At 57.6% G+C, this 12,946-nt stretch overlaps 1 protein-coding gene across 14 annotated transcripts in view; it reads right to left on the bottom strand.

Moving 5' to 3' along the window:
* Nucleotides 1–242: 242 nt before the first annotated feature.
* LINGO1 (leucine rich repeat and Ig domain containing 1) overlaps nucleotides 243–12,946 on the bottom strand; it is a 210,176-nt gene continuing 197,472 nt past the window's right edge. For all 14 annotated transcript variants that reach the window (XM_070268862.1, XM_070268870.1, XM_070268891.1 and 11 more), the window contains one exon: nucleotides 243–3,120. In XM_070268862.1, the coding sequence (XP_070124963.1) occupies nucleotides 1,264–3,108 (1,845 nt within the window). In that variant the 5' untranslated portion in view covers nucleotides 3,109–3,120 and the 3' untranslated portion in view covers nucleotides 243–1,263. The remainder of the gene's footprint in view (nucleotides 3,121–12,946) is intronic.

Consider the following 12,946-nt stretch of genomic DNA (forward strand, 5'->3'; position numbering starts at 1 on the left):
GCCTGGGGGGACCCCAGACCAGAGGTGGTTAGAAGCCATGATGCTCATGGGCCTCAGGACTTCCCTGTGGGTCTCGAGCCTTGTCCACCCAACCAGTGCTTTTGGCCACTGTCCCAGGGAGGAGCCTTTGGAAGTCCCTGGAGCCAGCCCCGCCCTGGCATGCCCCCAACCCTGACCCCACAGAGATCCCTTCAGGAACCCCGCCACCGACAGTGAGATAATAATGACCATAATGAGAACAGTCACCCACACATGTGCACAGCGCTTTACAGGTTACAGAGTGTTTCACATACATCATCTCATCAATTCCTCACAACAGCCCTGTGAGGTAGGCAGGGCGGGGAGTAACGTTTCCATTTGTACAGATGTGGAGACTGAGGGCCAGAGAGGGCCAATGACCTGTTCGAGGCCACATAACAAGTCAGTGGCAGAGCTGGGACCAGAAGGTAGGCCTCAGTCCCACCTCCTGCCCTGGCTCTCTCCACTGACTGTGCTGCCCTCTGGGAGGACCCCAGCCCCTGTCCAGAGTCTCAGCCACACCCGAGCCAGGCCCCCCAACCCCTGGCAGTACTGCTGCCTGGCAGCTCTGCAGACAGCCCCTACCCCCATCGGGGAGCCTTGTCCCCTCCACCTGCTCCCTGAAAACAGCCAGCCCAGAGCTGGGCCCACACCTGCCACCCGCCTGCTCTGGGCAGCTGCCCTGGCAGGGTGCATGGGTGGCTGGGGCTGGAACCTCCTTTCCTGTTTTCCTGAGTGATCCCTCCCCATAGGGAAGAGAAGAGAAAGGAGGAAGAGGAGGAGAAAGAAGAGAAAACAAGAAACTGAGTTGGAAGAGGGCCCTGGAGCAATCAGGACGTCAAAAGTTTGCATTCCGACTAGCTAGAGGAAATAGTTTTTTTCTCTTTTTATTATTTCAAGTTTTCATAAAAATCCATAATTATTGAAATTCAAGTTACAGAGGAAGTTCGTAACTTTTTTTATTGAATTATTCACTGTGCTGCAGGTCGGTTGGTCAGCTTCCGACTCCAGTCTGTCAATGCGTGCCCCTGTGCAAGTGGGGTCCCCAGGCCTGGACTTCTGAGGTCCTGGTAGAAAGAGGGCGGGTGGCGAGGGCCAGCAGGGGGCAGCAGGGGATGGGGGTGAGAGGGAGAAAAATAGTCTGTGGAGGGGCACGAGGTGGGGAGGACTGAGGAGCAAGCGGATGGTGGGCAGGCCCCTTCCCCTGCCCGGCGCGCCTGCGGGTCCCTGCCCCCCGCCCTGTCCTCATATCATCTTCATGTTGAACTTGCGGGGTGCGTCAGTGGAGCTAATGCCTGCGTCTGACTTGCGGGGCACATATTCGATCTCAATGTTGTGCTTCGTGTTGCCCTTGCCCCGGCTCCAAAGAAAGAGCAGCACCAGGCAGAAGAGGACGACGCCCAGGAAAGAGATGAAGCCCATGGTGGTGGCGATGATGAGGGTCTTGATGTCGAAGGGGAAAGGCACGGTGGCACGGGTGCTGTTGGCCTCTCCCTCGCCTGGCTGGTTGGAGATAAAGGCGAAGGTCTTGTTGGGCTGATGGGGCCAGTCGGGCGAGTAGCTGCGCACATGCAGGTGGGCAGGCATGGAGTCGTTGCCGCCTGCGTTGGCTGCGATGCACAGGTACGTGCCATTGTCCTGTACCTGGGCATAGCGCACCTCCAGCGTGCCATCGGGAAAGACCGTGAGCCGCCCGTTGCTCTTGGCTGAGACCAGGTGCTTGCGGGGTGAGAGCCAGAGGATGGCAGGCGGCGGGTCACCATCTGCCCGGCACACAAACTGCACCGTGTGGCCCTCATCCACAAACACCTGCTGGGCCTTGCGGTCCCGGATGCGGGCGCGGCGGCAGGTGAAGTAGTTGGGCAGGAGCACATCAGGGAAGTCCTTGAACTCCTTGCCCTGGACGAACTCGGGTGTGGCACATGTGGGCTGCTGCCGGTTGAAGTTGAGCCGCCAGCGGCGCCGGAACACCCACAGGAGCCGGCAGTCACAGGCCAGTGGGTTGGAGTCCAGGATGAGTGTCTCCAGGTTGCCCACCGAGTGGAAGGCCGACTCCTCCAGTGTGGTCAGCTGGTTGCCAGAGACGTTGAGTACACGCAGATAGTTTAGGCCGCGGAAGGCATAGGGCTCCACCACGGCCAGCTGCCCACCCACCAGCTGGATCTCCTGCAGCCGTAGCAGCTCATGCAACATGGAGCCCTCAATGGTGCTGATGGGGTTGTAGGAGAGATTGAGGAAGCGGAGATAGACCAGGTGGCGCACGGCCAGGTAGGGCACAGCAGTCAGATTGCAGTGTGTGATGGACAGGGACGTTAGGTTGAGGCCATAGAGGCAGTTGGGTGTCATGGTGTCCAAGTAGGGCCAGTGAGAGATCTCCAAGACCTTGAGGCGGTACAGCCTCTTGAAGGAATAGTCCCGGATGGCGTTGATGTTGAGGTGCCGGAGCCTCAGGACGATGAGACCGTGCAGGTGGGACAGCGCCTCTGTGGGGATGGAGGTCAGGTTGCATTTCTCCAGCGTCAGCTGCTCCAGGCTGTTGAGGCCGCTGAAGGCTCGGTGGGAAATGTAGACGAGGTCATTGTCACCGACCTCCAGCGATTTGAGGTTGTACAGGTCCTGGAACATGTAGTCCAGCAGGATGACGATCTTGTTCTCGCTGATGTCCAGCTTGGTCAGGTTGCTGAGGCCGGTGAAGACACCCAGGGGGATGAGCTTCAGGCGATTGCTGCGGAGCCCCAGAGTCCGGAGGTTGAAGAGATTGTTGAAGGCGCCAGGCTCCACGGCGCTCACGATGTTCTCGTTGAGCTCCAGCTCCTCCAGGTGTGGGAAGCTGGCAAACTCGTCCTGGTTGAGTGTTTTGATGCGGTTCTTGCCCAGGTCCAGCAGGCGGGTCTCTGTGGGGATGCCCTCGGGCACTGCCACAAAGCGCTTGCGGTGGCAGAGCACAGCACGGTCCTGGGCGGAGCACTCACAGCGGGGTGGGCAGCCTGTGGCTGAGCCTGACAGCACCGAGCCCAGCACCAGCAGGAGGATGGGCTGCCAGCAGGCCAGGAGGGGGCTGGGCATGCTCCTTGCGCCCCCCGCCAGCATCCTCTCGCTCACCTGCAGCCGGGAGCAAGCACAGGACAGAGGGAGTGTTAGAGGACAGTATTTGACTGGACCCCACCCCGAGCCCTCTGTGCTCCCACACCCTCCTGTCCCATCAGGATGTCCTTGACACAGATAGAGAGGCAGGCGTCCAGACTGGCATATGACTCCTGCCTGGGACCCCCCAGTGAGGTCCAGATACCCAGGCCAGAGGCCCTCCTGCCACCCCATGCTGCTTCCTCCTTACCCCTTACCCTGCCTGGAGCCCTCCTGAAGGATCGAGAGGGTTCGTGGAAAGGGCAGGGTCACCTCAGAGGAGACTACCCTTGGCAGCCAGGCTGCATTTTACGCTTTACAGGCACTTTCTAGGCATGCACACTGCACCCTACCCCACAACCTGAGCCTCAGCTTCCCCTGGCACTCACCAGGGGTGAAGCCAGACCTGCTGAGCTGCCCTCGGGGCTCACAGAGGCATCAAAGGGGCTCAAAGGCTGAGGCCTCTAGGAACAGCCAGCAGAGGAGCATGTCTGGTCCCCAGCCTGCCAGGCAACGGCTTCTGAGGCTGCTGAGGGCCTCCCCTCAGCCTTTAGCCTGGGCTTCCCTGGGCACAGACACCAAGGCCACCTCCCCGCCAACACTGCAGTTGAGCCCGCAACCCAAGGGTCCTGGGCAATCAGCAAACCCAGTGGTACCTGTCAGGGTTATGAATCTGCCCCTTGATGGGTTTTCTAGATCAGGGGAGGGCAACCCTGATCTAGAAAGCGGGACCAGTCCTGATGCCTCCCTGTGGAATCTCTTTGACTCTCACCTTCCTCTGGGTCCCCACAGTGACCCACCCAGGCTCCTGAGCTCAGGACTCAGGGAACAAGTATTCCAGATTCCCGGCCTTGGCTTCTGTAGTTCTTTCCTCCTGGAATGCCCCTTCCCCTGCCAGTTGAAATCCCATGTTCAGGGCCTAATTTAATGTCCGCTCCTCCAAGAAGCTTTTTCTGATCCCCAGTAGGAAGTGTGCTCCCCTCCAAAGACCTCCCAGCCTTCCCCCATCTGTCTCTCAGGGCTCAGTCACCTCCTCCTAGTCCAGGGTTTATGCAGCTGCCTGGGGGATGGGCAGTCAGACTCCCACAGCCCAGGGCAGCACAGCGCAGCACTGAGGACGAGGATGTGAGGCTTGTTCCAGCTGGGCGCTGGGGAGCATGCGGGACTTGGGTCGTGATGACACGGGAGACGGTGCTGGGAGGGCGACCAAGCTTGGGTCCAGGCTGGAGTGAAGGGAGTGTGCAGGAGTTAGCCCACTACTCTCTCCCAGCCGGTGTTCAGAGGCCACTTGTTCCCACTTGTGTCCAGACTGACTCCCCACCTCCTCCTTTCTCCTCTGTTCCATCCTTGTTCCACCCTGTGGGAAACTGGCCTGGCAGGGTTGGTGTGTGGTTAGGAAGGCTAGTCTGGACTCCTCCAAACTCCAGGACCTGGACCAGATGGTGTTTGGGAGTTGAGCTGTAGCCCTGCGGCTGCTGGTGGGGTAAAGACCCATGCCTGCTTCTCCATCCCAACCTGGTGCCCTCGGGGCTCTGCCGCCTGTCCACACAGCCCACACTCACAGCCTCAAGTGGGCTTGTTGCAGGAAGGGAGGGTCCCACCTCTCCGCCCCAGCTCAGGCCCTCCTCCCACCCCTCCCAGTCCCTCCCCACACCTGCACACAGCCTCTGCTTTCAAGGCCACAGGTCTTGTCATCTACATTTCAACCCTTAAGGCAACTTGGGGCTTAGAGAGATTGTGACTGCCAAGGACACCCAGCCAGTAGAGGGGGCAGATATGGGACCAGAGCTCTCGTCTGTCAGACTCCAGTGACACCACATACTTTCCAATACTCTGGTGGTCTCAACTGACAGGGACTCCCTGGTTGTTGATCAACTAAGTGACTGATTAACCAGAGAGGGCTCTGGGTGTCACTGACATATGATGGAATCTGCAAGACTTTGTTATCCCCAAGGGCTCTGTCCGTCTCCCTCCCCTCAGCCTCTCTTATCCTCTCTCCAGACTCTTCTGTGGTTTCGCCTTCCCCAACCATCCCTACCAGGCCATTTTCCACAGTCACACATGCTCCAGTGACCCACCAGAAAAGCAGACATCCTGACAGGCGATCGATAAGTAATTGAGCCAGCAGCTGGGGCCGGAGTGGGTGTGAGGCTGGGGCCTGGGGAGGTAAATAGGACTTTTAGCACCCAGCTCAGGGCTGGGCTGGTGGGCGGGGTGGGGGCTGCTGGAGGGGGGGCTAAGGAAGGAGGGGATGGTGAGGGCACAGGCCACCCTGAGATGTTGGTAAGGCCCTCACACAGACATGAATCTAGCCTTCGAAGAGTCTACCCCCTTGCCTCAACCTACCCATCTACCTCCTCCCCCACCAATCACCCCAGGATTGCCACCAGGTATCCCCACCTTGTCCTGAACATTCCTGCCTCTAAGCCATCTCCTTTTGGAGGACTCTCCCAGCCTCCTGCCCCAGCAGCCTTTGTGACTTTCCACCCCAAAGGCCACCTCTTCCATGAAGCCATTCTTGACCTATTCAGTGAGAAGTCATCTCTTGCCCCTAACACTGAAGCACCTTACAGTCATTAGTACTGACATTATGTAACTGACATATGGCACACCTCATTCTAAAAATGACTTGAGCCAACTGACAGAAAAATTATGCTATAAGATGATAAAAAGATAAAGCTAAAGAAGGCAAACCAGTCAAGAAAGAATGCCACAAAGTCCTGCATAATGACTAGAGGTGAGAGCTTCCTAGCGACCTGAGCAAAGAGGAAAACATGCTCCAAAGCCTCAGCATATGGTGCATCTCCTGTGGTGTATGTTTAACCCTGGGTCAAACAGGCATGGGTGTGTTTGTCTCACCTGGTAGAGTAGGTGAGACAAACATACCTGAGGGCAGACGCTGTGTCTGCAGCCTCAGACCGAGGTGTGGCACAGAACAGACCCAGCAGATGTTCTTTGCAAGGAAGCATGTGTGCGTGGGTTTGTGCAGGGGTTGAAGCCCCTCTGATGGGGCTAACCCTGCAGCAGGCCCTCTGAGCAATGAGAGACCTGGAGAATTCAGATACGGTGATGGAAGAAGGGTCGGCATTGCCCTGTGTGGCTGCCAGCCCCAGGCCTGGCAGTCAGAGCCACAGAGCAGCAGGCCAGACTCCACAGGACCAGGATGGCTCCAGAAGGGCCATCCTCCCAATGCCTGTCTCTCACCTCTTACATGTGGCTGCCCTGAAAGGTGGGGAAACTATGGCCGAGGAGGCTCAGATGCATGCCCAAGGTGGCATAGCAGGAGCACAGCACGCTGGACCTACTCTCCTAACACTCCCAGGGATGCTGGCAGGGTTGTGTGTGAGGGGGTCCCGGAAACTGCTGAGGGGGTGATGTGCTGCCCCTGCCCTCCTGGCCCCGTTGATCCCACTGGTTCCTCCTGCAGCGGCCAAGGAGAAGTGTTTTATGCATTTTAATCAGTGTTTTATTTTGGATCCTTGCCCCCTGAAGGGCTTCCCACAAGGGCAAGAGTTTAAAAATTGCACCAATAAATACAAAGGCAATAACCATGGAAGGCAGGCAGGCGGGCAGGCAGAGGGGAGCCGTGCTCAGGGCACGATGCACAGACTCTACAGCAGCCTGCATCCTCCAGTCCCAGAGCCAGCAGACCTGCGCTGCAGCGGCGCGGCCCCAGCACACCCTCACTCCTGCCCCGGGGCAGGTATGGCCTGACTCAGTTACTCCCCACACCACCACCTGCACTTCCCTTTGGCCACTCCACTGCGTGACCTTGGGCAATGCCTGCCTTCTCTGATCTATTTCCCCCATGGGGCAGTAAGGGGCTGGATCCCAGGGTCCCTGAGGGAACCCACAAAGAAGCTTGACTTTCTCCAGCAGGAAAGTCAACATCCTCAAACCTGGCTAGGGAATGAAGGGGCGTGGGGGCTCAGGCCCTAAAGTGCAGTTCCACCAGGGGTGGAAGGATCTATTTGAGTTGGCATCCCAGATTGGGGCTTCACACTGGGGCTCCCCCCCTGGGGCTCAGGGTTAGATAGGATGACTGGTGGAGACAGCAGGGGCTTGGGATCACCCATGGGTGGACTTGGAGAACCACTGAGGGAGGTCAGGGGTCATTCTATCTCCTGACACAGCTTCTGGAGGCCCCTGGAGGTAGGGGCGTGTCTCCCCATGCACAGAACCCAGCCCACACAGGCTAGTTGCACACCTGCACTTGGAAAAGGGGTGAGACTAACATTTGCAGTGCACCTAGTAAGGGCCAGGTTTTAGACTTCACACATAGTCTCAGAAACCCTCACACCAGCCTTAAAAAGAGGTATTTCTTACCCATTTACCGATGAGAAAAACTGAGGATTCCAAAAGGGAATTCCTCTGCCCCTAGGCCTAGGCACAAGGCTGGAGGCGGCAGGTCTCTGCCCTGGTCAGGCTGCCTGCCCCAAGAGCCACCCGGTTTGAAGCAGGACTTCTCTCAAACACACAGGCCAGCCCAGGGGAGGGGCCCGCCGGGTAGAAGGGTGCTGGGTAGGGTCCCCAGGCCCAAGGGAAGGCCTTAGAGAGCTGCATGTAGGCACCCTACCCCCCAACCTGACAAAAGCCTTTCCCTAACTGTCAGAAAACGGTATGTCAAACACACTGACTTTTATAGTGTTTTTCCACCATACCCTTCCCCTGTGCCTGCTGCCGCCATCTATGCTGAAATCTCACCTAATTTGGAGTCGGCTGCAGCACAGGATGGAAAGTTCAGTTATTTTCGGTTTATGGTATCAATATTTCATGGTGTACCCACTCAGTGTTCCCCAGGGACCACAGGGATCCCCAGCACACACAGGCATGCGATCCCTGGCAGAGGTGGCTGCTGCCACTGCTAGGGCCTGGGGCCTTCTGGACACCAGGGCCTCTGGGTTCTCAGCCTGGCTGTGTGTGACCCGGGCAACTGTGCAGGGCTGTTTCCTTGCTGGGAAATGAGGCAGGTAGGCACCATCTCATCTCGTCCCAACGCCCTATGTTCCTGTGACAGGGTCTGCGGCAGAAGGGAGTGAGGAGGGATGGCAGACCTGAGGGCTGAGGGCTTCAGAATGTCTGCCTAGGGCCCTGCCCAGCTCCACCAGCAAAAAATGACTAGGAGAGCAGGCGAAGGAAAGATGACAGATAGAGAGAAAGAGGTGCCTAGCAGCTGAAACAGGAGCGAAAGGGAGGGGAGAGAGAGGCAGGGAAAGCAGAGGAGAAAGATGAGTACGTGGGCTAGGGCCCGGTGAGGGTGGCAGCAGTCGGGGAACAACAGAGCGAGAAGGTGCCCTGCAGACTCTGCCACCATTTTCTACCATGTGTCCAGGGCCCTGGGCCTGTTAACGCATCCTGTCCTCAGTGCCATCCCACGAGATGGGCCTGATCACTCAGAAGGGTGAAGGGACTCATACCAGGTCACCAAAGAACAGAGGCGAGGCCAGGTCTGGATTCCTTGTGACTTGCCCTGTCCCCAAGTCCTTGCCTGTCTGAGGCCCCTTCTTTTCCTTCAGCTCCAGGGCCCCAAGCCACTGGATCCATTTCATGAAATGATAAAGCCCTTTGGCGGGAACAGTACAAGCTCAGAGGTAGCCATGCCACGTGGCTGGGAGTAGGGTGACATGGGGGTGGATGGAGGCCTGTCCAGAGAGCCCCAGATGGTCGCCCTGGCCCGGGCCTTTTTCCCACAGCAATGGCCGACCATCCACCCTGCACATGGAACTCTCCTACTTGGCCTTCAGAACCCAGCTCAAGGGTCTCTTCCTCCAAGCAGCTCCTCTCAAGCCCCCAGGGAGGGGGATCGCCCTGCTGTGGGTCACCCGCCTCCCGAGCACTGCAGGTATGTTTACCATCACTCTCTGACTCCCCTTCTGTGTCCCCCAGATTAAGGGCCCCCAATGCAGCGCTGGGGCTGATACAGCTCAGCATCCCCAGGCCCAGCCTGGGGCAGAGAAAGCCTGTCAAAAGACTGCTGGGCCAGCTCCTAGAAAGGCTCTCCACTCCCAGTCCGGGCTCTTTATAGCCGCTGCACAGAGGAGGAAGAGGTGTCACTGAAATACAGACACATTTCCAAAGGCCAAGTAAGGGGCTGGGGAAGGGCATTTTCCACAGAGGGAACAGTATGAACAAAGGCGTTCAGGGTGGGAGGACTTGTAGCCTGGTCCATAGGAGAGCATCCAGGGACTCCTAATTGCTTCCCTCCTACCCCAAATCCTGACCAGGTCCCTGGACTCCTTTTAAAGACACTCCGTTCTGGCTTTCTAGGGCTAATCCAATCCCTGCTGAGGTGTGAATGGCTGATAATGGCTTAAGGTGTGAGCTGCTAATGGGGAAACTCAGTTCCTGGGCAGCCTAATCCAGCAGGGCTATGCTGAGAGCCGGGAAGGGAGGGGCCACCTCCTGGCACATGGGGAGGGTGCGTGGGGGGAAAGGGGACCCCAAGAGGAGGTGGCCAGTGCTCAGGCTGAGCTCCAGCAAGAGAAATTCAGACTGATGGTTTGGCCCCGCCAGCAGGCCACGGGGAGGGTGTGTCTATCTCCTCCCGGTTAGGCTGCCCGCCTCTGCCTGCCCTCTCCCTTCTCCTCCTCCTTCAGCCGCCCCCACGGGGAGAGAAAAATCAACCTGGAAGAAAATTGAGGTCATGTCCTTTGTCTTGTATAATTCTTTATTTTCCTCTTGCTCTTGGTTCTAGCAAAGAGTTGCCGGGCCCCCGGGGTGTATGTATGTGTGGAAAGCAGGCACCCCTGTGTGTTTGTGGGTGTGTGTGTGGGTGTGTGTGTGTGGGTGCGGGTGTGTGAGCCTGCTGCCCCTCCTCCCGCCACTCCCCGCCCTCCCTGGTCCAGCGCCACCAGCTCCATCTCTTAGGTGCTCTTGGAAACTCAATCCTCTCCCAAAGGTGCTCACTGGCTCTCAGCCGGGCTGGAGGGTGCTGACTGGGCACAGTGTGGCTGCTCAGCTGCTTGCCAGGGCAGCCACCAGGTCCCCCTAGCTGCCACAACTGCCCATGTGTGGCCCTGGGCAAGTACCTGGCCCCCCTGCACCTGAGGGAGGGTGCCGCTGCCCATCCCAGCGCCCACCCCATGGAGCACAGCTAATCTCAGGAGCTGCCAGCCTTCCGGCCAGCCTGCAGCCCCAAGCCATTTGTGGGATAAATTATGAATTTTAATTGTCAAAGCATCTTAGTGTCTAACAGCTTCTATAAATAGGCTCTGCCCTCCAGGAGTGGCCGGCCTGGTGGGGAGAAACAGGGATGGGGCAAAGCCTAGAGAAGGCCACTTCTTGGGGAGCAAAGGGCACTGGGCTCACAGGTCCCAGGCCTGTACTCCAGCCAGTGCACCTCTGCCCTGCTGCGTGACCTTGAGTGAGCCCTGGACCACTCTGGGCCCTACCAGTCCCTTAACAGGGTTGTTCTGAGGTGAGAGGCCAGCTGGGCAGCTGGGAGCCAGCCTGGGGGAGGTGGGGGCACTGGTTCTGGGAAGCTTCCCTGTTGCCTGTGCTGGGCCCGCCTGAGCACACAGCACCCCTACCTGGACTGGCGCTGTCTCAGAACTGAGGAAGGGTAGCAAGTGCCCACGTGGTAACTGGAAGGAGCTCAAGGAAAAGGCAGGTCTTGTACTCCCATATCTCCCTTTGTGTCTCTCTCCAGGTCTGAGATGCCAGCCCAGCCTCTGAGGGGCAGGAAGACGCCCCTGAAGAACTCTGGCCCCATCCCCCACCCAGCCCAGTGGCCCCTTGAGGGGTGCCCGGCAGACACACTTCCCTCATCCCCACTCATGCCCTCAGCCCTGCACACCTTCCTGGGCCCCCAGGGCCTCTCCCCAGCTACCCAAGCTCCTCTACTATGGGAACAGCTCAGGCTGGCCTATCTCAGCCTTCGGAGGGCTAGAAACCAGCCAACCCCGACCTGGGAGCAGGCCACAAGCCTTGGGCTTGGGAGAGGGGGCGGTGACAGCCTCAGAGATCCGAGGCTGGGAGGGGGAGCTGAGGGGAGGGGTGGAACAGGAGTGGGATTTGAAGGCCAGAGACCTAGTAAATATAATGATGACGATGATGATGATTGCAAAAACCCTTAGAGAGGGTCTTTCATGTGCCAGGCATTATTCTAAGTACTTCACATATAAAAATTCATGTAATCCCACCACTACCCATTGAGGCAGGTGCTGCTATCGTCCCTATTTTGCAGATGGGAAAAACAGCAGCACAAACAGCTTCTCTAGCCTGCTCAAGGTCACAAAGAGTTTCTGTAACTTGCTCAAGGTCACACAGCTAGCACAATATGAGCTCAGACATGAACTTTAACCTTCGCAACCATCTTATCAGGTTGGTATTATTATCCTCATTTTACAGATTAGAGAACTGAGGCACAGAGAGGTGAGGCAACTTGCCCCAAATCACACAGTGATAAGTGGCAGAGCTGGGATTAGGCCTGAGACAGTTAGACCCTAGGCTGTCCTGACCGCTCTTGCATACTGCCTCTCTCCGATTCAGGTTCAAGGGCCTGCTAAGCTGCATGATGGTAGGCAAGTGGTTTTATATCTTGGGGCCCTAGACGCCTCCTCTAGGAAAGGAGATGGCAGACTTGACGCTGCCCTCGCAGGGCTCGGAGCAGAGAGTTCAAGAAGAGGGACGAGAAGAGACGTTTAGATGGAACACATGCACTAAAGGGCTTTGCGGAATGAGCCCACCAACCCTCACCACATATCCCGTGCGGGCGGTCTCACCGACCCCACTCTACTGATGAGGAAACTGAGGCTCTGAGCCGCTGGGTCACCTGCCGAAGGTCACTGAGCTTGTCTAACTCCAGAGGGACGGTCACCCTAGACACCATCACACAGGCGAGGAAAGTGAGGCCCAAGAGCATCAGGGACTTGTCCGAGGTCCCAGACCCTCAGGGCTAGGACCTGGGGAGGACCCTGCCTGTCCCTGCAGGTACCGTCTCCCTAGCGTCATGCCAGGGTAACGTGGGGAGGCTAGGTCAGGGATGGGTGAAGGTTTGGCTGATTTCTGCCTCAAAAAGGAGAAAAGATTTTAAAACAACCCTCAATACATCACAGGCCAAGGTCCAGTGAGTTATTTATAACTCGGACAGGCAAACTCTAAGTGAAAACACTTGCCCCTCTCCTGGCACTGACTGTTCAAAGCCCTCTCTGCTCAACTGAGCTCTGGCCAACCCCTCGCAGCTCTGAGAGGGGGTTGGGGACTGGCCAGCATGCTTCCTCTGCCTGGCCCAGCACAGGGCTGCAGATGTGGCTGGGGGGTTGACCATCTCAAGTTGACCATCTCAAAACCCCCTTTTTTTCCAACCTGCTATATGAGGGGATGAACCCCTCTGGTCAGATACATGTGGGTGCTGCGTTCTGCTCAGGCACAATCGATGCCACCACCCAGCTGCCCATTCATGAGAACCCAGACTTGGTGGGGGGGCACTGGCATCTCTGCAAATCTCTAAGGGGTGTCCCAAGGCACAGGGTGCAAAAGGTCCAGGGCAGGCCCAGAGGGTGGAGCCAAGACCCATGGGTGGACTCAGAGGGGAGGCCCATTTAGTTCAGTGTGAGGAATCAAATGGAAGATCAGATGGCTCAAGATCGAAGATCTGCCTTGATAGATAGTGGGTGGGCACCCCCTCACGAGAGATCTACAAGCAGAGACCATGGACATTGCAGGAAGACTCCTCTGCTGGGATCCACACCTCAGCAGCCCCTCTTAGCTCTAATACATCCCTATCTTGCACCCAAGCAAAAGGACTTGAGATGGTCAACCCCCCAGCCACATCTGCAGCCCTGTGCTGGGCCAGGCAGAGGAA

Source organism: Equus caballus, chromosome 1 (assembly GCF_041296265.1).
Source record: "Equus caballus isolate H_3958 breed thoroughbred chromosome 1, TB-T2T, whole genome shotgun sequence".
In the NCBI taxonomy this organism is placed as follows: Eukaryota; Metazoa; Chordata; class Mammalia; order Perissodactyla; family Equidae; genus Equus; species Equus caballus.